The sequence below is a fragment of the Leucoraja erinacea genome, chromosome 17 (genome assembly GCF_028641065.1).
Source record: "Leucoraja erinacea ecotype New England chromosome 17, Leri_hhj_1, whole genome shotgun sequence".
NCBI lineage: Eukaryota > Metazoa > Chordata > Chondrichthyes > Rajiformes > Rajidae > Leucoraja > Leucoraja erinaceus.
Window position 1 is genome coordinate 1,816,245 of NC_073393.1, and position 24,454 is coordinate 1,840,698.

The 24,454-nt window shown below is 42.1% G+C and overlaps 2 protein-coding genes across 2 annotated transcripts in view; one reads left to right on the plus strand and one right to left on the minus strand.

Moving 5' to 3' along the window:
- tdrd12 (tudor domain containing 12) overlaps window positions 1–5,232 on the plus strand; it is a 78,492-nt gene extending 73,260 nt beyond the window's left edge. The window contains exons 40-41 of the mRNA XM_055649080.1: window positions 1,472–1,544; window positions 3,000–5,232. Coding sequence (XP_055505055.1) covers window positions 1,472–1,544; window positions 3,000–3,097 — 171 coding nt within the window. The 3' untranslated portion in view covers window positions 3,098–5,232. The remainder of the gene's footprint in view (window positions 1–1,471; window positions 1,545–2,999) is intronic.
- A 192-nt stretch (window positions 5,233–5,424) lies between these two features.
- slc7a9 (solute carrier family 7 member 9) overlaps window positions 5,425–24,454 on the minus strand; it is a 31,400-nt gene continuing 12,370 nt past the window's right edge. Inside the window, exons 6-13 of the mRNA XM_055648354.1 lie at window positions 21,934–22,033; window positions 19,880–19,924; window positions 18,269–18,392; window positions 13,952–14,055; window positions 11,012–11,108; window positions 9,960–10,109; window positions 8,908–9,082; window positions 5,425–7,298 (exon numbers count right to left, since the gene is read on the minus strand). Coding sequence (XP_055504329.1) covers window positions 7,237–7,298; window positions 8,908–9,082; window positions 9,960–10,109; window positions 11,012–11,108; window positions 13,952–14,055; window positions 18,269–18,392; window positions 19,880–19,924; window positions 21,934–22,033 — 857 coding nt within the window. The 3' untranslated portion in view covers window positions 5,425–7,236. The remainder of the gene's footprint in view (window positions 7,299–8,907; window positions 9,083–9,959; window positions 10,110–11,011; window positions 11,109–13,951; window positions 14,056–18,268; window positions 18,393–19,879; window positions 19,925–21,933; window positions 22,034–24,454) is intronic.

Genomic DNA, 24,454 nt, shown 5'->3' on the forward strand with positions numbered 1-24,454 from the left:
TAGACTTACCTGCACGTGGCTGTTCCCATTAGCTTAGTTGGTTCCAGTATAATGATATTGAATTGGCTTTCCTTCATTTCCCAGGCCATTCCTATCCCTTTCCATAACTTCCTTGAAACCTAGAGAGTTGTGGTCACTACCTATAAAGTGCTCTCCCTCAAACGTAACTGCTAAAAGGCATAGGTGGCATTTCGAGTCGAGACCCCTCTTCAGACTGAATCGATGATCTGGGCAAAGATCCTCGTAACAATGAAAATATACTTGAATGTATAATTGAAAAGCCATGTCGTACTGGCTATTGGATATGATGGAGCTTGGTTATGATGGATAGGATAAGTGCTTCCTTTGTCTATTTATAATGAACCAAATAGTTTATTTCAATATTATAAATGTTCTTGAATCTGAATGCACAAAACGCTACTTGCAACTGTTCATTATCACTAAAAGGTATCTTACTCCAAGTAGAGCTGGGAATGTTAAATTATGTCCCTGGCTGCAGGCTATTGACAAAGATGGGAAGAGGGAAATGTTTAGGTGCCTTGGTGACAGGACTGAACAAAGAAACAGTTACAAAACTGGAGAGGGATGATGTAACTGAGGGGCCACAGACAAAGCCCATGCTTGGAATTCAGGCCAAGCACCTTCATGCTACAGGGTGTATCCTCAGCCACCAAATGGCTAGAAGGAAAGCTAGAAGCATCCTTACCAACTGCATCACAGTATGGTATGGCAACTGCTCTGTCTCCGACCGGAAGGCATTGCAGAGGGTGGCGAAACGTGCCCAACGCATCACCCGTTCCTCGCTCCCCTCCATTGAGTCTGCTCATACCAATCGCCGTCTGCGGAGGGCCCTCAGCATCGCCCAGGACTGCTCCCACCCCAACCATGGACTGTTTACCCTCCTACCATCCGGGAGGCGCTATAGGTCTCTCCCGTTGCCGAACCAGCAGGTCGAGGAACAGCTTCTTTCCGGCGGCTGTCACTCTACTCAACAACGTACCTCGGTGACTGCCAATCACCACCCCCCCCCCCCCGGACACTTATTATTTATTCAAATCGTTTGCTATGTCGCTCTTCCAGGGAGATGCTAAATGCATTTCGTTGTCTCTGTACTGTACACTGACAATGACAATTAAAATTGAATCTGAAAGACTGAAGAAAGCAAGATGTCACTTTAACCTTTATGGGCAACTAATTGCATTCCTTGGGTATTCAAGCAATGAATTTCACCGTGACTTGTCACATGTGGCAATAAAACATTCCTTCACTCATTCACCAGGTGTTGCAAGAACAACAAAGTAGTGATATTAGGAGACTTTATCATTACTTAGGATAACTTTGTAACAGTACGAGTTGTATGTATTGAGCATCCTGTCTTCTCTCCAAAGATGCCACGGTGAGGGAATGGTTTCCAATACATATTGGTCATTAACCCTGTAACTGAAGAGTTTGTATTGCAATTGTCTTTCAGAATCCAAATGTTACTTTTGATTTCAACTATTTTGAGGAAATGCCAGATGATGGAACTCTTCCAATTTTCAATGGTAAGGTCCTTTCATCCTAGAGTTACATCTTATTTCAGTGGGTATGCCAAACCAGTTCAATGAGGACAATGTATTCCAGCACAATGATTAGCATTTTAAACCTGCAGTATTTCATTTGCTCGTGGTCACTAGCTGATCAATACAAGAACCGCATTACTGCTGTAAGTGGCTGGACCACAAAATGAATTGACTTTGGATCATTATCCCCAGTTTTATTGTTGAAATGTTTAAAAGTTGAGATAAACAAAATATTTCTGATATGATGCATTCAATTATTAATACCAGTAAGCATGGGTAAACATATGATGAGCATTTGATGGCACTGGGCCTGTACTCGCTGGAATTTGAAGGATGAGGGTGAACTTCATTGAAGCTTACAAATAGTGAAAAGCCTGGATAGAGTGGATGTGGAGAGTTTCCTATAGTGAGAGAGTCTAGGACCAGAGGGTACAACCTCAGAATAAAATGGCGTACTTTTAGAATGGCGATGAGGAGTTTCTTTAGTCAGAGGGTGGTGAATCTGGAATTCAAGGCTGTGGAGGCTAAGCCATTGGGTATTTTTAAGGTGGAGATTGACAGATTCTTGATTACTCAGTAGTGTCAGGGGTTATGGTGAGAAGGCAGGAGAATGGGGTTGAGAGGGAAATATAGATCCAGCATGCTTGAATGGCAGAGTAGACTCGGTGGGGCAAATGAACTAATTCTGCTCTGACAATTTATGAACCATGCCCAACCTCCTTCCTTTGATTTTGAAAAGGAGAAAGTGCATGCAGCACTGGAGTAACAGTGGGCCACAAAGCAACTCTGGAGAACATGGATAGGTGACATTTCAGGTCGAATCAGAAGAAGGGTCCTGACTCGAAACATCACCTGTTCATGTTCTCCTGAGATGCTACCTGATCCTCTGAATTAGTCCAGAACGTTGTGTCCCTTTTTGTAAACCAACATCTGCAGGTCCCTATGTCATCATGTAAATCTACCCGCTGTTTCGCAGCACCAGCCTCATTACTGGCATAATAATACTAGATAAAGTTGTGCTGAACTTTCTTTGCATTTTGTGACATTTGATTTGAGAAACAGTTGGTTCTCTCTGTGGACCATGCATATAGTTACACTGACTGCCCATGGAGCATTGAGTCTGGAAGGAATATGAGTGGGCCTGTCTAAAGAGAATGGTCCTTGTCCGTGAGTTAAGAAGTGAACATTGCTTTTCAATACCTGACCTAGTACCTCATCGTTCATTGCACCATATCCAGTAGTGCGAGCGCTCTTACACTCAGTAACAGACCATACAGATTCAGATACTGTAGGAGAAATAAATTGCCTTTGGATCATTATCCACAGTTTTTATTGAAATGTTTTAAAAGTTGAGACAAACAAAATATTGCAGATGTGATGCATTCAAATATTGACAATCATACATTAGCATGTTGTTTTTACTTTTTTTTTGGATAGACATGAGAAGTAAAGGACATCCATTGGTGCTAGAACCCATTGTCGATGAATGGAATAGTTTGACAAATTATTATGACAGCTCCGAAGAAGATTATTGAAAATTCTGGTATATTAAAAAAGTTTAAGGTCTTAGTTATTCAAATGGCAGTCACTTCAGTAAAGGATTTTGTACCTGGGGTGTTCTTTGGATTTCAGATGTAATTTCTAAATAGTATTTTCTATAAATATAATAAAGTGTAAATTGGTTTTATGTGTCCTTTATATTTCAAGGGGCATTCAATGGTTAACATTAGATTTAATGTAAAGATTGTCTTATAAACATAATTGTCTCTCCAAAGACACAAAGTGCTGGAATAACACAGCAGGTTGTGCAGCCTCTCTAGAGAGGCTGATGTTTTAAGTCGAGGCCCTTCTTCAGACTGATTGTAGAAGGGGGAAAGAAAGCTGGAAGATAGGAGGATACAGATAAGGGGGAGTAATGATAGGTGGCTGGCTGGTCAGAGGACAGTTGTGAGCAAAAGGAGGAAGGAGTTCATGTCAGAAGTGATAGGAGTAGAATTAGGCCATTTGGCCCATCAAGTCTACTCTGCCATTCAAACATTCTGATCTATCTCTCCATTCTCCTGCCTTCTCTCTAGAACCCCTGACATCAATACTAATCAAGAATGTATCTATCTCTGCCTTAGAAATATCCATTGACTTGGTCTGACTGACTTCTGTGGCAAAGAAGTCCACAGATTCACCACCCTCTGACTAAAGAAAAGTTCTTTAATGCTGAGGCTGTGACCTCTAGTCCTAGACTCTCCCACCAGTGGAAACATCCTCTCTGCATCCACTCCATCCAGGCATTTCACTATTCGATTTTGATACGTTTCAACACCCCCTCATTTTTCTAAACTCCAGCGAGTACAGGCCCAGTGGGTCAAAGGTTCATCATACGTTAACCCACGCATTAAACCATATAACCATATAACAATTACAGCACAGAAACAGGCCATCTCGGCCCTACAAGTCCATGCCGAACAAATTTTGTTCCCCTTAGTCCCACCTGCCTGCACTCGTACCATAACCCTCCATTCCCTTCTCATCCATATGCCTATCCAATTTATTTTTAAATGACACCAATGAACCTGCCTCCACCACTTCCACTGGGAGCTCATTCCACACCGCCACCACTCTCTGCGTAAAGAGTTCCCCCTCATATTACCCCTAAACTTCTGTCCCTTCTGTCCATTCCTGGGATCATTCTTGTAAACCTCCTCTGGACCCTCTCCAGAGCCACCACATCCTTGCTCAGATACAGTGCCCAAAATTGCTCAATGTTCCAAATGCAGCCTGACCAGCGCCTTCCCTGTTTTTGTATTCTAGCCCTCTTGCAATAAACGCTAGCATTCCGTTTGCCTTTGCAGCAAGTTTCAAATTTTTAACCTGGAAGGAGGAATGGACCTGGAAGGGGGAACATGGGTGTAAGTCCAGTGGTGGGTGGTTGGGGGAGGAGGGGTTTAATGTTGTATTCTCCCTCCTGCAATCATTCTGAACAAGGGCCCTGACCCAAAAGGCCACCTATTCATGCTGCCCAGAGATGCTGCCTGACCTGCTGAGTTACTCCAGCACTTTGCCTCTTGTGTTATAAACCAGCAGCTGCAGATCTTTGTTATTTAATCCGTTTATTATTTAATTAATTAGCCCCTAATTACTTCTCCACATCAGTGGATCTTCAGGAAACAAATTGCAGGAATTCTAATTCAAAGCCCTATGTTTAATGACGGAATCAATTTTTGTTTAAAGTCTCAAAATTCTGAAGATTGCAGGTTGATCAAGCATCTCTCTGCCAACGGCTGAAACTAACAGTAGGGGGCAGTAGAGGGTACTTTGCGAAGTTCCACATAATGGTATGAACAGTGCCTTCAAACTCAGGACTGTGCAGCAAAGATCCTATAGCGAGCAAGATAGTCCACTCGACGAAAAAGGTGTAGTACTGTCATGGGCAGATTCATAGGCAATCTTCAGCCCCATTTCCGTAACCGGCTTCCGTCTCCACCATAGCGGAGCAAAGATACTAGTGCGGAGACAGAGGCCGGTTACGGAAACATCCTCGTCAAAATCTTCTCATTTTCTTTCTGCCTCTCTGCCACAATAAAAAGCAAAAAGATGCCTATGTTCCTTCCACAGTGTGTGGGGAGTCTGGCCCGGATCAGCACGGCTGGGACGCCAGTGTATAGTTATGGGGGGGTTGCAATGTATTTTTATGTAATGTTGTCCCTTGTCTGTGTCTTGAGTCTGAAATAAAGTTATCCTATGTAAAAATCTGGAGAAATATGTGTGTGTGTGTGTGTTATATGATTATATACATCTATATTACATTAATATACGTGTGTTCTTTCCTACACAATCTAATCAGTTGTATGGTCGCTGAATAAAACCATCCTTAAGTTATACATCATTTTTTAATCTTGCTCAAAACAAATTTTATTTTGTTAAATACTTCATTTAGATTACCCCACCATTACATACAGATCTCATTCCACTCTTTGGCTATTGGGAAAACCAGGTCCATTTTATTGTTGAAAAACAATTCCATAGACACAAAAAAATCATTAAGGAACATTCCAAGAGTAGAGCAACTGGAATCTTCATATTGCTATTATTTTACCAAATACTGCAGTTGTGAACAGTGTGATTAGATGAATTACAGAGTGCAAGTGCAATACAAAAATCAACTCAAACACAGCACATGAGCCATTAAAAAAAGAAAAGTTTTTAAAAAAACATTAAAAAAGACAATGAACAGAATCCTAATTTGTTAACATATTAATCTTTAACAAAATTTAACAGAATTATGAATCTAACCCTATATCACACACACGAACTGTTCCCCCACAATGCCGAGAGGGATTTACAAAGTCGGGTCGGGTTACTGAAATGTTACTGAAATGGACGGAAAAAGGGCCCACGTTCTGCTCCGTTGCGTACTACACGTCAGCCCATTGCATTTAGCAGGAGTGGTCTATCTTGCTCCGCTATAGGATCTTTGATATGCAGTGTCTGTAATTATTGTAGTTAAATATAGGCTCCAGATATTAGTCTGAATGTTTAACGTTTTGAATTTAATTTTAAGATTAAACTCAACAGAGATAAACATCATTGGGAAAATTAAGTCGTAGAGACATGTGCCTAAAACTATTTGATGGGATACATTGGGATATAGATGAACTGCAGAAATGGGCAGAATAATGGTAGATGGAGTTTAATCCATGTGAGGTGTTGCACTTTGGGAGGTCAAATGTCTGGGGAAAATATGCAATTAATGGCATGAGCTTCAACAGCATTAATGTAAAGAGGGATTGTGGAGTCCAAGTCCATAACTCCCTGAAAGTGGCAACATAAATAGATAGAGTGTTAAAGAATTGATATGGTATCCTTGCTTTCAAAGATCAGGGCTCTATAGGATTTTGGTTGGGTTACATTTGGAGTATTAGGTGCCATTCTGGTCACGCCATTACAGGAAGGATGTGGAGGCGTTGGAAAGGGTGCAGAGGTTTACCAGAATGATGCCTGGATTAGGAGGTAGTGGATGGAAAAATCAAGTACTAGAGGGCAAAGCTTTACGGTGAGTGGTACAGTTTAAAGGAGATGTGCGGGGCAACTTTGATTTACACAGAGGGTGGTGTGTGCCAGGAACACAAAGCCAAGGGGGGTGATGGGGGTAGATACGATAGTGGCATTGAATAGACATTTGGATAGGCACACGGATATGCAAAAAATGGAGGGGGATATGGATTCGGCTCGTACGAGTAAAAAGTAACAATTTTTTTCATCACGAGTATTTTTTTACTTGTGGACATTTTTCACAGTGTTGAAAAAACGTCACGAGTTTACCGGATTCCCGAGTATCTACCATTACTCTACGAGCTGAGATATCCACGAACTCCTACGGACCACTATGGACATTCACCGAGTTCAAATCAGAGGAAAACTCGGGAGAACTCTTGAATTACCTCGTACAGTGGGACAGGCCCTTTAAGCTCTCAGACTTGGGTAGCATTGGTTAAACAGCTGCAGAGATGTTAATAATATCCAAAACTGTTCACCAGAATAAATTATTGAATAGTCACCAATTTGTCTGAAAATAGTGTCTCAATGGCACTAAATGTATTTTACATTGTAATCTGCCTCATTCATTCCATCAACGATAATGAGGTAGAGAGAGGTACATTAAGCAATAAGAACAATATTTTTACTTTTCAGTTTCTGTTGGTCCCACCTCCAGGAACAACTGTAGATGCATGGTAATCGGCCCTGGAAATACAACTAAATTATTATCTCCAACTTCAATGATCTTGACAATATTATACAAAGATATTTTATAGTTTTCTATTTTACATCAGTCTAATTAATCTGAGATATTGTGATATTTGCTGAAATTCATCTAAATTTATTTTTAACAAATGCCCTTTTGAGAATCAAACAAAGTTCATTATTTTAATCTAAGATTCTCTCTGGTTAATTCAAGTTCTTAAGTAACATGTCAGTTTTTGTCCAACAGGTTTCACATGAGAATTTGAATCTGGGCTCTCCTTATATAAATTCAAAACAACATTGAATGAGATTTACAACCAGGAAACAGTTTAATAACATAATGCCAAGGAATTCTGTCTTAATTCATGTTTATACTATTGTCAAATAATTCTTGTAATTTGAAAAAACAACTATTTGAACTAATGAATACTTTATTGTTAGATGTGACAAATCACAATGAAATTCCTTGCTTGCATACTCAAGGTATGCAAATAGTTGTCCATAAAGGGCACCTGCAAATTTGAAAACACAATAGCATTGATATTCCTAGGATTTAGCTTTAATTCTGCTCAGAAAATGGCAAGATTGCCATAGCCATTTAGCATGGAAACAGGTGATTCAGCCTAACTTGTCCACACGAACCAAGATGCTCCAACTGAGCAATTCCCATTTGGCAGAGTCACCTTATCCCCAGCATGATATTATACACCTCTACAAGATGACCCCTCAGTCTCCTACACTCCAAGGCTAAAAGCCCTAACCTCTCCCTAAAAGCTCAGACCCTCGAGGTCTGGCAACATCCTCGTAAATCTCTGAACGCTTTGCAACTTAAGAGTGATCAGCACGGTGATCAAAACTGAGCACAATACTCAAGTGCAGCCTCACAACTTTTCGTACAACTGTAACATACTTCTATACTCAATTTCCTGACTGGTCCAATGTGCCAAAAGTCTTCTTCACCGAACTGAGAAAAATATTCTGACTATGCCTCTCATAATTTTGTATAGGTCTCCCTGCAACCTCTAGAGTTCCATAGAAAATAATCCAATTCTCTCTAAACACTCCATTAGCTAATACCCATGCACTTTGACAGAGGAAGATATCAAACTTGTTTTTACAATTGCATATCTAGTTTCGAGGCAGGAAGAGACAACTCAGCTTCACCATTGAGTAAGGTCACAGTTATCTGATGTCAACTTGCATACCTGCCTATCTGCTAGAATATTGCACACCTTTATTAAGTATTATGCCTTAAAAATATTCAACAATGTTGCTCCATCACCCTAAGGAAAATAGTTCCAAAGACTCATGCACTTCCGTTTCATCTCATGTGTCTTAAAAGGATGACCCCTGATGTAGTGTCCTCCTGGTCAATATCCTTGTACGAGAAAACTCCCTCTCCAACCCATCACGACCTCTCTCTTCTAAATGTCAGCAATTACAGGCTTAGCCTGCCCAAATCCGTCATTAGATAAATCATCCATTCCAGGCATCACTCGGGTAAGCCTTGGCAGAACTGTTGCCATTGCAGTGATATCGTCTCACAAATAAGCAGAACAGTACTGTGCACGTGACTACGGGTCTTAAGCAATTAATTTTTACTACTTACTTATTATTCTGCTAATCCAGTTGAAGCGAAAATGAACGAACAGGACGTAAAATATTAGTCCTCCCACAATGAATAATGTACAGTATAGGTATGCCCAGTCTGGGGAGCCAATGATTGGAGCAAGAACCAAGTAAACTGCAATAACAGTTACAATGCATGGAAAAATGATGGGAATCTGAAACACAAACACACAGTGAGACTTTAGTGGTTCAAACCTGAAAGATGTAGGCATACCTTCCTCTCAACATGCTCAATTTCAGATGAGGGTGTCATTGGTTCACATCTATGTACTTTCCCATTGTCTTGGTGAGTTTTATACTTTATCTCCTTCCAGCTACATTCCACAATCAAAGGCCAGAGTGTTTAGCTACAAGTTGGCTAATCATAGTTTAAAAACTGAGCATCCACAGATATACTGTTAACACAGAACCGACCGAAAACAAGCAGCGCTGTTGTGAACAGTCTAAAAACCTAATGAGAAAGCTTCCATTATAATTTATTTCATGAACAGGTTGATTGCTTGGATCTAATTAAACAAAGTTGTATAGTCAAGCGAAAGCCTACAAGATGTTTAGTTGGTTAGTTCTACGTCAATGACGGCCATCGCCACCTCAACTCTGCCGTGGTGCTTGTGTAAGCCACAAGAGAGTTGGTGAGACAATTTAAAAAAAATCCTAAAACAAGATCATCAAATGTCAGATATGAAACAACCTATTTCCATATGCACTGACGTGGATAATAACAAATCAGAATGGCAAACTTCTGTAGATGCTTCAAATATGAAACAAAAACACAACCTCTGGGTGGGCTATCCATGATTGTCAAGGATGAATTAACATTTCAGTGCACTAATCTTTCTTCAGGACTGAAATATTAACTCCTCTTCCACAAATGGTGACATTTTAGTTTACTCTTTTACTAATGTAAATTTCTTAAAGAAAAATGTATTTTGTGATCCCTAAAATTCAACAGGTTTGCTGAAAATGAATGCAAATCTTAATGACCAATTGGTCCACGTCATTGAAAGGAAAGAAATGTCATTTACATCTAACCTTAACAGGTCTTCGCAGATTTTTTCTTGTAAATCTCATAACGATTAACGAGAATGTAGTCAGTCCATAAAAAATCCAGGAAGCAAAGCTGAAGTAATTTATAAGAGTGTTGATATCTCCTGGAATTATGTAGATAATAGCTAGAAAGCCCTGTGAAACAGAGTGTAGTGTTAAATAATTTACAGTGAAAAAACATTAATTAGATTTACATTTAGTGTAGTACTAGCCTTTTTTGATGAAGTTTACATAATTATAACACCATTTGATAGATACTGCAGGTGATGCACAGGATATGGATAAAACATTGACAAACTAACAAAAGCAGCACATGGTTATAGACAGTGCCCTCCAAAATGTTTGGGACAAAGACCCGTCATTTATTTATTTGCCTCTGTACTCCACAATTTGAGATTTGTAAAAGAAAAAGTCACATGTGGTTAAAGTGCACATTGTCAATTGTCATTTTTATACATTTTGGTTTCACCATGTAGAAATTACTGCTGTGTTTATACATAGTCCCCCCCATTTCAGGGCACCATCATGTTTGGGACTCATGGCTTCACAGGTGTTTGTAATTGCTCAGGTATGTTTAAATGCCTCCTTAATGCAGGTATAAGAGAGCTCTCAGCACCTAGTCTTTCCTCCAGTCTTTTCCATCACCTTTGGAAACTTTTATTGCTGTTTATCAATCAGGACCAAAGTTGTGCCAATGAAAGTCAAAGATGCCATTATGAGACTGAGAAACAAGAATAAAACTGTTGGAGACATCAGCCAAACCTTAGGCTTACCAAAATCAACAGTTTGCAACATAATTAAGAAGAAAGAGAGCACTGGTGAGCTTACTAATCGCAAAGGGACTGGCAGGCCAAGGAAGACCTCCACAGAAGAATTCTCTCTATAATAAAGAAAAACCCCCAAACACCTGTGTGACAGATCAGAAACACTCTTCAGGAGTCAGGTGTGGATTTGTCAACGACCACTGTCCACAGAAGATTGCATGACAGCAGCATTATCACGTTTTGTAATTGTAAATAAAAACATGAATTTCTTACATTAAATATGAGAGCTGGTGAGGGTGTTAAACGTCTGATGTTGATATATGACAATAACTTAACCATATGACCCTCACGGGCTGTCACATAAGTCAGCCTGTTAAGAAAAGTAAAGTCAAAACAGACCTCCACAGTTACGTCAAGTTTGTCTGCAGCTAACTTCAATGTTCTAAAGTAAGTTTAAAAGAAAATATTCCGCTCAGAAAAGAAGACATGAAACTGGTGTGAAAATGTTCTAAATTAGTTGATGTGGTGGTTGCTGGGGGTAGGGCCGCAGAGAAGTGAATCTTTGCCCAATGTTGGGAAACTAAGATCAAAGGAATGGCCATACTAAATATGCCATCATTCCTGGGCATCAAGGTGTGGTCTCCCTGGAGCAGAGAATGCCAAAAGGTAACACGGTTGAGGTATATAAAATTATGAGGGTATAGACAGGGTGGATTACAATATTTTCCCTTCATCAAAGATAGATAAAACTAGAGGACATAGGTCAACGGAGAGGTGGGCGGGCGGGCGGGGGAATAGAGATTTAGAGGGGTTATAAATCCAGAAAGTGCCATGATGTACACTGCCACAGAGACTGACTGAGCCTGTGCTGCTGACATTTCACAAGTGTCTACACGAACACCCAAATCACTTAGACATTCCCAAAATCCATCCTCAGATTGTCTGAAAGAGTAACTGGAAATGGTTGAAATAGACATAGGAAAAAAATGAGTGATTAAGTAGTGTGTTAGTTTGAGTTGATAATGGGGAAAGCTGGTCATGAGGGGTGTAATACATTTGTCACAGGATGCTGCTTTTTTTTTAATGACAGACGAGGTATTTTTTTTTAATGACAAAGAGTAGGGATTAACGGGTCGGTGCTGGGACCGCAGCTATTTACAATATACATCAATGATTTAGATGAAGGGATTCAAAGTAACATTAGCAAATTTGCAGATGACACAAAGCTGGGTGAACTGTGAGGAGGATGCTATGAGAATGCAGGGCGACTTGGACAGGTTGGGGGAGTGGGCAGATGCGTGGCAGATGAAGTTTAATGCGGATAAATGTGAGGTTATCCACTTTGGTAGCAAAAACAGGAATGCAGATTACTATCTAAATGGCATCAAGTTGGGAAATGGGGAAGTACAACGGGATCTGGGGGTCCTTGTACATCAGTCTATGAAAGTAAGCATGCAGGTACAGCAGGCAGTGAAGAAAGCAAATAGTATGTTGGCCTTTATAACAAGAGGAATCTAATATAGGAGCAAAGAGGTCCTTCTGCAGTTGTACTGTGCCCTAGTGAGACCACACCTGGAGTATTATGTGCAGTTTTGGTTCCCTAATTTGAGGAAGGACATTCTTGCTATTGAGGGAGTGCAGCGTAGGTTTACAAGGGTAATTCCCGGGATGATGGGACTGTCATATGCTGAGAGAATGGAGCAGCTGGGCTTGTACACTCTGGAGTTTAGAAGGATGAGAGGGGATCTCATTGAAACATTTAAGATTGTTAAGGGTTTGGACACGCTAGAGGCAGGAAACATTTTCCCGATGTTGGGGGAGTCCAGAACCAGGGGCCACAGTTTAGGAATAAGGAATAAGGCATTTAGAACGGAGACGAGGAAACACTTTTTCTCACAAAGAGTGGTGAGTCTGTGGAATTCTCTGCCTCAGAGGGTGGTGGAGGCAGGTTCTCTGGATATTTTCAAGAGAGAGTTAGATAGGGCTCTTAAAGATGGCGGAGTCAGGGGATATGGGGAGAAGGCAGGAACGAGGTACTGATTGGGGATGCACAAAAATGCTGGAGAAACTCAGTGGGTGCAGCAGCATCTATGGAGCGAAGGAGATAGGTAACATTTCGGGCCGAAACCCTTCTTCAGACTGAGATTTTCCAGCATCTGCAGTTCCTTCTTGAACACTGATTGGGGATGATCAGCGATGATCACATTGAATGGCGGTGCTGGCTCGAAGGGCTGAATGGCCTACTCCTGCACCTATTGTCTATTGCCTTAATTCATGGCCCGAACCCGTGTCACAATTGCAGATCTTTTCCCAGAAACTCACAGAGTCTCCAATATTGGTGTACATAGTTCTGCTGGCCACTGAATCTGAATGATAAGCAGGTTCTTTAACAAACCAGCTACCAAAATATCTATCTTTGAACAATCTATGTTATCATTGGCATTCATCACAGACCTGCACAACACAGAAACAAATGACATTTCAATCAATCTGTGTGTCGGAAGCCCAGCCTGGAGCACAGAAATAGTTCATGAAGGATTATTTCCTAATGCTAAAATCAGTTTGGGGAATTTTCCAAGTCTCATTTGATAGTCTGGGCCAGACTAGGCAGTTAAACAGAGATCTGCCATTTACTAAATATTCCAATCAGAAATAGACAAGAACCACATGATATTGATGTGGTTGATAATTGATTTATTTATCAATACGAAAGGAACGGCAGTGGTAAGAGACTGGAGCATGTGGACATGCAGTAATTGGCAGGGGGAGGGTGGGACAGGACATGTTTGGGGTAATCCAGAATGAATATAGAGTGGAAATCATTGCTGCTTGGTGTGTGAAATGGGAGTAGGAATTGGACCAGTTATCTGGGAGGAAGAGGAGAAAACACTACTGATGCGAGGGCAGAGAGACTTGCTCACAACCATCGATTACTTAAACAATGCAGAAGTATTTCTGCTCCTCTTGGGTTATAGAAAATGGCATAAAAAGTATGTACCTGCTCTCAAGTCCAAGAGTTGTGGGTGTTTGTCGACAAAGAAAACTCAGCAAGACAGTGTTGAATTAAACTCTCTACTGAAATATTGACAATATGCAGCATTTATATCACAGTCCTACTTTTTGAGATGCTAGTTCATAAACAGTGTTTGCATTAGTAGATGACTTGTTCAGACACACGTTCAGAGAATATACTGTTGTAAAAGAACTCTTTACCTGCCGGCTGTGAAACAGGAACCATTTGCAGCCCCTAAGGTAGAAAATACGACAAAAAGTGGAACTACCCAAGAGACGGGAGTGAGGATTCGATCTCCAAAAGTCTGTGCAATAAATAAAAATGATAACCAACAAAACAGAATGTTTCAGACATATTTATATTCATAATATTCATATTCATAGTGTAGATGAAATATGAGCAGAAATATTTTTCCAGAGTCAAGCAGGAAGAGAGCAGTTTGGATTTTAGAATGCAAGCATCAGAACCTTCCAGTTTCAGTTTTAGAAACATAGAAAATAGGTGCAGGAGGAGGCCATTCAGCCCCTTCGAACCAGCACCGCCATTCAATATGATCATGGCCGATCATCCAGAATCAGTACCCCGTTCCTGCTTTCTCCCCATATCCCTTGATTCTGTTAGCCCTAAAAACTAAATCTAACTCTCTCTTGAAAACATCCAGTGAATTGGCCTCCGCTGCCTTTTGTGGCAGAGAATTACACAGGTTCACAACTCTCTGGGTGAAAAAAGTTTTTTTCTCATCTCAGTCCCTAAATGGCCCACCCTTTATTCTTAAACAGTGACCCCTGGTTCTGGATTCCCCCAACATCGGGAACATTTTTCCTGCATCTAGCCTGTCCAATCCCTTACTAATTTTATTCATGTTTATTTTGTTTTATTTAATTAATGAAATAATCTTTTTAAATAGCAATTTTACCATCTCTATTTTTATCATTTGTCCCATTACAACACCCTTGTGTTTTGCACTCACATCATTTAATCAGTTTTATATTTAATTCCATCACAAATATTTCGTTCTGAACCTTGCTTCACCTGCGTGTCACATCTCATAGACTTCCCAGTTCCAATGGAAGGTCAAATGTCTGAAACATTCATTCTGTTCCACTCCCCATTTGAAGTGCTGGGGTTTCCAGTATTTTTAACTTTCATCCATGATATACGACTTCACTGGCACCATTATCTCTCTGATGTATGAGTGGATAAGGCAGTGTAGGTACTGGATGAATTAAAAATAGATGAAGATGTGGCATTTAAAGGGCTGGCCGCCAACCAAATGGGACAATATCCAAGCTCAGATGAAATGCATCTTACACTGATGAGGGAAGAATTGGTAGAAATCGCAGAGGTTCTGGTAACAATTTCCTCAAATGAAGATGGGCTAGAGGACAGGAGGATTCTAAATGTTAGATGATTTTTGAATGGGATTAACCACCATTAACCATCCAATCAGCCGAATGGAAGGAAACTTCCACAGAAACATCCAGGCACAACAGCAACTCAACAATGGCCGCTGCACCGGAGACCCGGGCCTGACCCCAACCACGGACCAAACACAAACCTCCACACAATGCAGCGCCACAGCTGCCGAGAATGTTTATAGCAAGTGACCTATGACCTGTGCATGCGCAGTCAGAATACCGAACTCACTTATTCCCTGTTCACATGAGGGGAAACATTGAGCCTTTATTATGGGAGAATTTGATTTCAGGGTAAGCCTTATTGCAATTGTATTGGTGAGACTGCACCTAGAATATAGTGTACAACAGTGGTCTCTTTACCCAAGAAAACATATGCCATTGTTTACTTGCAGAGAAGATTCATTAGAATGGTTTGAGGATTGGCGGATTTAGGAATGAGAGGCAATCTCATAAAAACATGACATTCTTAAAGAGCTTCTCAGACCAGGTTAATTATTAATTATTAGATTCATTAGATTGCAGATGAATGAATGGATGTTGTCCCTGAATGAGGAGTCTGTCAATCCATGGTCAGTCTGCTCAAGACCACGATGGGAAGATAATCCTTCATCAGATGATGATGAATCTTTGGGTTTCTATTAAGAGCCTGTCCCACTAGCATGCAATTGCATGCGTCTAGTGTGACCACACATGGTGGCTTGAGGCGTAGGGCCGCCCGCGCGGGGCCGGTCCCACTTCCAACCGCGGAGGCGTCATACTCACCAATCAGCTGGGCAGGAGGCGGGCCGACTGAATTTGGACGTCGCACGGCGTCGGGCGGTGACATCATCACGCAACGTCACGCACTAGGCATACGCCCGTCAAGATGCTACGTACGGCCTCAATACGCCTGCGGGCCAACAGGCCTTTGGCAAGCGGAATTTTCGGACAGTGCAGGATTTTCAGAGCCCCGCGCAATGTCGGGACCAGCCCTACCCAACTCCATACGCCTCCGCGGTTCAAAGTGGGACCGGTGCCGTACGCCTCAAGCGACCACGTTTGGTCGCGCTAGACGCATGCAATCGCATGCTGGTGGGAGAGGCCCTTTACTGTATGGAGTTGAGTTGCTTCTTATTCTTCTTGCATGCGACGTGCACAGCCTGAAGGTGTACGACAACTTGTTCTATTTAATCTTATTTGATTGTGCACGCCGGGTTGATTGCATTCGTCGAAGCAGGGCGGACCACGTGAAGGTTGCAATCTCCCACCCCTGGTTCAGTTGCTGAGTACAATTAAGACAGACCTCAATATTTGTTTGGATATCAAATCCATCAAGGGACATGTTCAATAGACCCAGGCCACGCTCTCATTTTGCCACTACATTGGGAAGAAGGTGCAGGAATCTGACAATGGTGACCACCAGGTGGAACACCTTCATCCCAACAATGACCAGGCTCTTGAACACCAGAGAATGCTAACTAAACAGGTAGACAAAAGTGCTGGAGAAATTCAGCTGGTGCAGCAGCATCTATGGAGTGAGGGAAATAGTCAACGTTTCGGGCCGAAACCCCTTGGGTTTCGGCCCGAAACGTTGCCCATTTCCCAAGGGTTTCGACCGGAAACTTTGCCTATTTCCTTCGGTCCATAGAAAGAAACATAGACAATAGGTGCAGGAGTAGAGGCCATTCGGCCCTTCGTGCCTGCACCACCATTCAATATGATCATGGCTGATCATCCAACTCAGTATCCTGTACCCGCCTTCTCTCCATACCCCCTGTTCCCTTTAGCCACAAGGGCCACATCTAACTCCCTCTTAAATATAGCCAATGAACTGGCCTCAACTACCTTCTGTGGCAGAGAATTCCACAGATTTACCACTCTCTGTGTAAAAAAATGATTTTCTCATCTCGGTCCTAAAAGATTTTCCCCTTATCCTTAAATTGTGACCCCTAGTTCTGGGATGCTGCTGCACCTGCTGAGTTTCTCCAGCACTTTTCTCTACCTTCGATTTTCCAGCATCTGCAGTTCCTTCTTAAACACGCTAACTAAACAATAATCTGCCAACTGTTTTGGTTGCACTAAGGACTTGGGGCTTTTAGCAATAATATTTGGGGTTTTCAATTCATTGCATTTTTTTTAATTTAGCATCTTATCTGTGAGTATTGTGTTTCATACTTCCATTGTCAGTACATCTGACAATTAAACACTGTTGACTCTTAGACCCTTGAGGAGAAAGGCCAATCTTAATCTTATTGAATGTGAGCCAGCACAGAGGGTTGCCAAACTATTCTCATGTCCTTATGTTCTCTACAATGTTCTTTATCTTATGAAACTTCCTTCAATAGCAGATTGAAGGTCGCAGGGAGCACCATTTGCTTTCTCAACGGCCGTCCTATTAGTTGGAACAATGCCTTGTGTCAGGTTGCAGACTGGCATATTATACGCAGAGCTAATAGGCCAAAAACAATTAGGAGCAGTGCACTGTGTGTATGAGAATTTAAATACAATAAATGGCAATTAACAATGTTTTATACATCTATAAAATGCTATGGAGTCTTTCAACTAGTCTTAAGGGGTTGGACAGGCTAGATGCAGGAAGATAGTTCCCGATGTTGGGGAAGTCCAGAACAAGGGGTCACACAGTTTAAGGATAAGGGGGAAATCTTTTAGGACCGAGATGAGGAAAACTTTTTTCACACAGAGAGTGGTGAATCTGTGGAATTCTCTGCCACAGAAGGTAGTTGAGGCCACACAGAGAGTGGTGAATCTGTGGGACTCTCTGCCACAGAAGGTAGTTGAGGCCACACAAATGGTGGTGAATCTGTGGGACTCTCTGCCACATAAGATAGTTGAGGCCAGTTCATTGACTATATTTAAAAAGGAGTTAGATGTGGCCCTTGTGGCTAAAGGGATCAGGGGGCATGGAGAGAAGGCAGGTACAGGATACTGAGTTGGATGATCAGCCATGATCATATTGAATGGGGTGCAGGCTCGAAGGGCCAAATGGCCTACTCCTGCACCTATTGTCTATGTATCTATGTAAATAATACCTGAAAAAATGTCTGGGAAGAATTTCCAAATAGAATTTGAAGCTGGGCAAACAATTAAAGTAACACTTACCACAGCCACGGCAGAAGATTGCAGTAATTCAGTGGGAGTCATTGCAGCGAAATAGGCGATGTTCACCAGGACGTAACAAAAAGTAACGAGAGGAATACCGATGATGATGGCAAGTGGTAGATCCCTGCCAAATATATTAGTTCTCATTAGAATCAGTGTGAACATCAACCATTTAGTTTAGGAAAGAACTGCAGATTCTGGTTTAAATTGAAGGTAGACACAAAATGCTGGAGTAACTCAGCAGGACAGGCAGCATCTCTGGAGAGAGGGAATGGGTGACGTTTTGGGTCGAGACCCTTCTTCAGACTGATGTCAGGGGAGTGGGCGGGACAGAGATAGAATTTAGTCTGAGACAGTAAGACTGGTGGGAGAACTGGGAAGGGGGAGGGGATGGAGAGAGAGAGGGACAGCAAGGGCTATCTGAAGTTAGAAAAGTCAATATTCATACCGCTGGGGTGTAAACTACCCAAGCAAAGTATGAGGTGCTGTCCCTCCAATTTGCGCTGGGCCTCACTCTGACAATGTAGGAGGCCCAGGACAGAAAGGCCAGATTGGGAATGGGAGGGGGGAGTTAAAGTGCTGAGCAACCGGGAGATAAGAGAAGTTTAGGTGGACTGAGCAGAGGTGTTCAGCAAAACGATCGCCGGGCCTGTGCTTTGTCACGCCGATGTCGAGACGTTGACACCTCTGCTTCACTGCAAAGACTGTCGTGGTCCTTGGATGGAGTTGAGGGGGGGGAGGTATAGGGACAGGTGTTGCATCTTCTGCAGTTACAGGGGGAAGTACCTGGGGAGGGGGTGGTTTGGGTGGGAAGGGACAAGTTGACCAGGGAGTTGCAGAGGGAACGGTCTCTGTGAAAAGCAGAAAGGGGTGGAGATGGGAAAATCCCACTACTGGCCACATCTTCCCATCTCCACCCCTTTCTGCAGAGACCCTATAGACCCAACTCCCCCTCCCATTCCCAGTCTGACCTTTCTGTCCTGGGCCTCCTTCATTGTCAGAGTGAGGCCCAGCACCTCATGTTTTATTTGGGAAGCTTACACCCCAGCGGTATGAACATTGACTTCTCTAACTTCAAATAGCCCTTGCTTTTCCTCTCCCACCATCCTCTCCCCCTTGCCAGTTCTCCCACCAGTCTGACCGTCTCCAACCCTATAATTTAGTTTAGTTCAGAGAAACAGGCCCTTCGGCCCACTGAGTCCGCCCCGACTTGTGATCCAGGCACATTAACACTATCCTACACACACTAGGGACAATTTACACATACACCAAGCCAACTACCCTTCACCCCTGTACGTCTACAGTGTGGGAGGAAACCGTAGATCTCGGAGAAAACCCACGCGGTCACGGGGAGAACGTACAAACTCCGTACAGAAGCGCCCGTAGTCGGGATCGAACCCGGTTCTCCGGCGCTGCAAGCAGTGTAAGGCAGCAACTGTACCGGTGTGTCACTGTGGCCGACCATGCAAATTATTTTAATCGGCCTGTCCCGCTGATTTACTCCAGCATTTTGAGTCTACCTTCGGTTTAAACCAGCATCTACAGTTCTTTCCACCATATAAATATGAGGTCTAACATTTGAATTGTTTTAGTTGCAAAATGTGATCTTACCTGTAAGGATTCTTCAGTTCCTCTGTGATAAAGTTGAGTTGATTCCTAGGTGCAAGTAAAACATTAATAATACAACATTAATCCAAACTAGCTTCCTGTTTTAGATTGTTAAAATATTTTTGAAGTGCTTGCTATAGTTTAAAGACCAACGCATCATGAATCGATAGCAGTATTCATTAATGAAAAGCTGTAATTTATTTTATTGTACTATGAGTTTTATCTTTGTTTTGGCTCATATCCATTGTTCCATGCTTCCTCCTTTTTCCTGACCACCTCAGTTTCACTCATTATCCAAGCATCTTTAATCGGACCAACCTTGCCCTTCACTCTGACAGGGACATGCATGCCCATAACGCTTGATATCACTTTTAAAAGCATCACAGTTACTAGACCCATAAACAACCCACTCTCATCAAATTTGGTGAGTTCCTGCCTAACACGTCAAAGTTGGCCTTGCCCCAATTCAGTAACTTGTGGCTCCATCCTGCCTTTATCCTCAACTATTTTAAGACTAGTGGTCGCTGGTCCCAAAAGCTGACCCATGGACACCAGTCACTTGCTCTTCCTAAGAGTAGATCGAGCTTTGTCCTCCCCTTGTGGTAATCTTCACGTATTGCCCCGAGGAAACATATCTGAACACATTTGCAAATTCCACCCTAACGAAGCTCTTGGCTCTAAGCCAGTCCCAGTCTATATTGGAGCGCGTCTCCAGCTATAAATTCCTCGGAGTACATATCTAGGAGGATTTGTCCTGGTCCCTCAACACCTCCAAGCTGATCAAAAAGGCACAGCAGCGCCTTTACTTCCTGAGGAGGCTCAAGAAAGCCCACCTGTCCCCCCAGATCCTGACCAACTTTTACCGCTGTACCATAGAGAGTATCCTGACCACCTGCTTCACGGTATGGTACAGCAGTTGCACTGCTGCGGACAGGAAGGCACTACAACGGGTGGTGAAAACCGCGCAGCACATCATCAGTGCCCCGCTCTCTGCCATGGATGCCCTCCACCGAAAACGGTGTCTGAGACGGGCCGGGAAGATCATCAAAGACCCCTCACACCCCAACCATGGACTGTTTGCCCTCCTCCCATCAGGGAGGCGGTACAGGAGCCTTAGGTCACGTACTAGTAGGATGAGGAACAGCTTCTACAACAATACAATTACACTGCTGAACTCGGAGTCCCGCCGATAGATTTCTCTGGTCCCTCCGTCCACATTGTTTAATTATTCTGTATTTCTTGATTATTCTGTATCTTCTCTCTTTCTATATATTTTTCTTTATGTACAACTACTACGGACTGACGCAAAACTGCATTTCGTTGTACTCATACTTGTATTTGTGGAGATGACATTAAAGTTGAATTGAATTGAATTGAATTGAATTGAATTGAATTGAATTGAATTGAATATTGGGAAAGTTAAACTCCCCAACTACGACCACTTTATTCATCTTGCAGGTGTCTGTAATCTCCCACCATATTCATTCTTCTAATTCCTGTTGATGATTTGGGGGCCGATAGCACATTCCCAACAAGGTTTGATTTCTCTGTTCCATACAGTCACACTGGACAAACCATCAGTAATGCCATCTTAGATTACTGTCGTGACATTCTCCTTAATCACTCATTTTTTACCCCACACCTCTGCCTCTCCTGTAGCTTTGTACCCTGGATCATTAAGCTCAGTCCTGTCCACCTCTTAGCCAGATTGCACAAGAAGCTCCATCTACACTAGTCCCACCTGCCCGTGTTTGGTCTATATACCTCTAAACCTGTTCTATCCAAGTGTCTTTTAAATGTTGTGACATCACCTGCCTCAACTACCTCCTGCGGCAGCTCTTTGTGTACACTCACCGACCACTCATGGAAAGTTTGCCCCTCAGCTTCATATTAAATGTTTCCCCTCTCATCTTAAGTCATCAGCCTACAGAAAGACAAAGCTGCCTTGTGAGCCTGGTACAGCCATGCTTACTGCTATCTCTTAATGTATCTACCCAATTATCTATTGAGTTAATTATGCAACCAAATGGACAAATGTAGCAACGGAAGTGGCTTACCACCCATCATACGCCCACATTCCATTATAAAATGCCAAACCAATCGAACCAAAGGAGGTCTGAGATCCAGCAAACGAATTTTCAAAGTTCTGTGTATTTCCTGCAAAGATTAACATTGCCAGATTTTAAACGATTGCTTCAAGCTTTGAAATTTACGGAATCATTATTAATGTTACATGAAACTTTTATGAAAAGGCGGTAACGGCCAACCGTTGTCACCTGCACAGAATAACCAGGGTGGCCAATGGATCCAATCTGTTTGCAACATCGACCAGGTCTTATTTGCTCATTTGAGAGGAAATTAAAAACGTTGTACTTACTCTTGGATCAGAGCAGACACTTGGTTTCCATGCCAACATTATGCCTTCAAACATTGCTACAATTAATTCTTGAGAATTTACATTATGGTTGAAGTGCACTCAAATTAATTTGTCTTTAATTATGTAGTAATTTGAGATATTTCTTTTATTCTCCACTTGAAAAGTGTACACCCGTTAAATCTAAATAATTTGATCAAAGATTGAAAATGTTTTACTAAATCCTTTTGGTCAAGAATAGAAGCTGAGAAAATTAACCAAAACAGTATAAAAGTCAAACTATAGAGACATTACATACAAAGGCAGCAAGGCAAATCTGTGTCTATTTTTCTGATAATATTTAAGTAAGTTCGTTTATTGGCCAAGTATTCACATACAAGGAATTTGCCTTGGTGCTCCGCCCACAAGTAACAACATGATGAAAACTACACAGCTTCAGTGCCTTCAATATTATACGATTTAGATAATATCTATAACTGCTTAAATCAAACCCGTGGAAATCCCCAAAGCTCCATTCTTGAATGTTGTATTCTAGACTATTCTCAAATGCTGTATTGTAATTCTAGAGTATTCTAGCATATTGTGTTCCAGAATATTCTAGAATCCAATGTGACTGATGACATGTGGCCAGGAGCACAATAAACCCTGAGCATCTGACTCAGACAGATGGAGGCACCTGCAGCAAATTAGACGGAATGTCTACAGGGGGAGACAGACACGGTGTCTGTGGGAGAAGGAACTGCGGGTGCTGGTTTAAACCAAAGAGAGATACAAAATGCTGGAATAACTCAGCGGGACGAGCAGCAACTCTGGAGAGAAGGAATGGATGATGTTTCGGGTCTTTATAAGTTTATAAGTTAGGTCTTTATTCTCTGGAGCGCAGAAGGTTAAGGGCGGACCTGATAGAGGTCTTTAAAATGATGAGAGGGATAGACAGAGTTGATGTGGACAAGCTTTTCCCTTTGAGAATAGGGAAGATTCAAACAAGAGGACATGACTTCAGAATTAAGGGACAGAAGTTTAGGGGTAATATGAGGGGGAACTTCTTTACGCAGAGAGTGGTGGCGGTGTGGAATGAGCTCCCAGTGGAAGTGGTGGAGGCAGGTTCATTGGTATCATTTAAAAATAAATTGGATAGGCATATGGATGAGAAGGGAATGGAGGGTTATGGTACGAGTGCAGGCAGGTGGGACTAAGGGGAAAAAAAAATTTGTTTGGCATGGACTTGTAGGGCCGAGATGGCCTGTTTCCGTGCTGTAATTGTTATATGGTTATATGGGTCGACACCTTGCTTCAGTGATGTCTGTGATAGTTCAGACGGGATGTCTACAGTAGGACAGACAGGACGTCTCGATGGGATAGACGGGAACGGATTACAACACAAAGTGCTGCAAGTTGGCAATGGTTGGGCAGCATCTGTGATGGGGATGGACAGGCAACGTTTCAGATCAGCACCTTTCAGACTGGTTGAGGAGGGAGGAAGCTGGAAGATGCGATTGGTGATGGGATCAGGTTGAAGTGTAGAGATGTGTGGAATCATTCTCTTTAATTGGAAGAAAGTGTGTGCGTGTTTGCTAATGCAGTCCTGGTTTGTTGATCAAAAGAGAAACAGTTTTCTCAACCAAATAGATTAAAAATAAATGATTTTGGCCATTAGTTACATTGGAAGAACAGACATTCACTTGAAACGACTGCATTTAAAGGAATGATAATGATCTCCCTCTGAATGATATTCATTTACTTTAGAATCTTCTAGATCGCAATTTTGTTCCGAAGGTATAAAACGTCATAAGGTCATAAGTAATAGCAGTAGAATTAGACCATTCGGCCCATCACGTTTACTCTACCATTCAATCATGGCTGATCTATCTCTCCCTCCTAACCCATTGTCCTGCCGTCTCCACATAACCTCGGAGACTCTTACTAATCAAAAATCTATCTATCTCTGCTTTAAAAATATCCACTGACTTGGCCTCCACAGCCTTCTGTGGGAAGGAATTCCACAGATTCACTGCCCTCTGACTAAAGACATTTCTCCTCAACTTCCTACAATTCTACAACTCAGATAATTGCTTACAAATAGAAATAATAATTAACTTCAAGGGCCGGGCTTGCTTTGCAAATCCAGTAAAGTCATTATTTAACTAAACATCAACTGACACTTCCTGCTATGTTGACTCTGGATAAGGGCTTTGCGGATACCA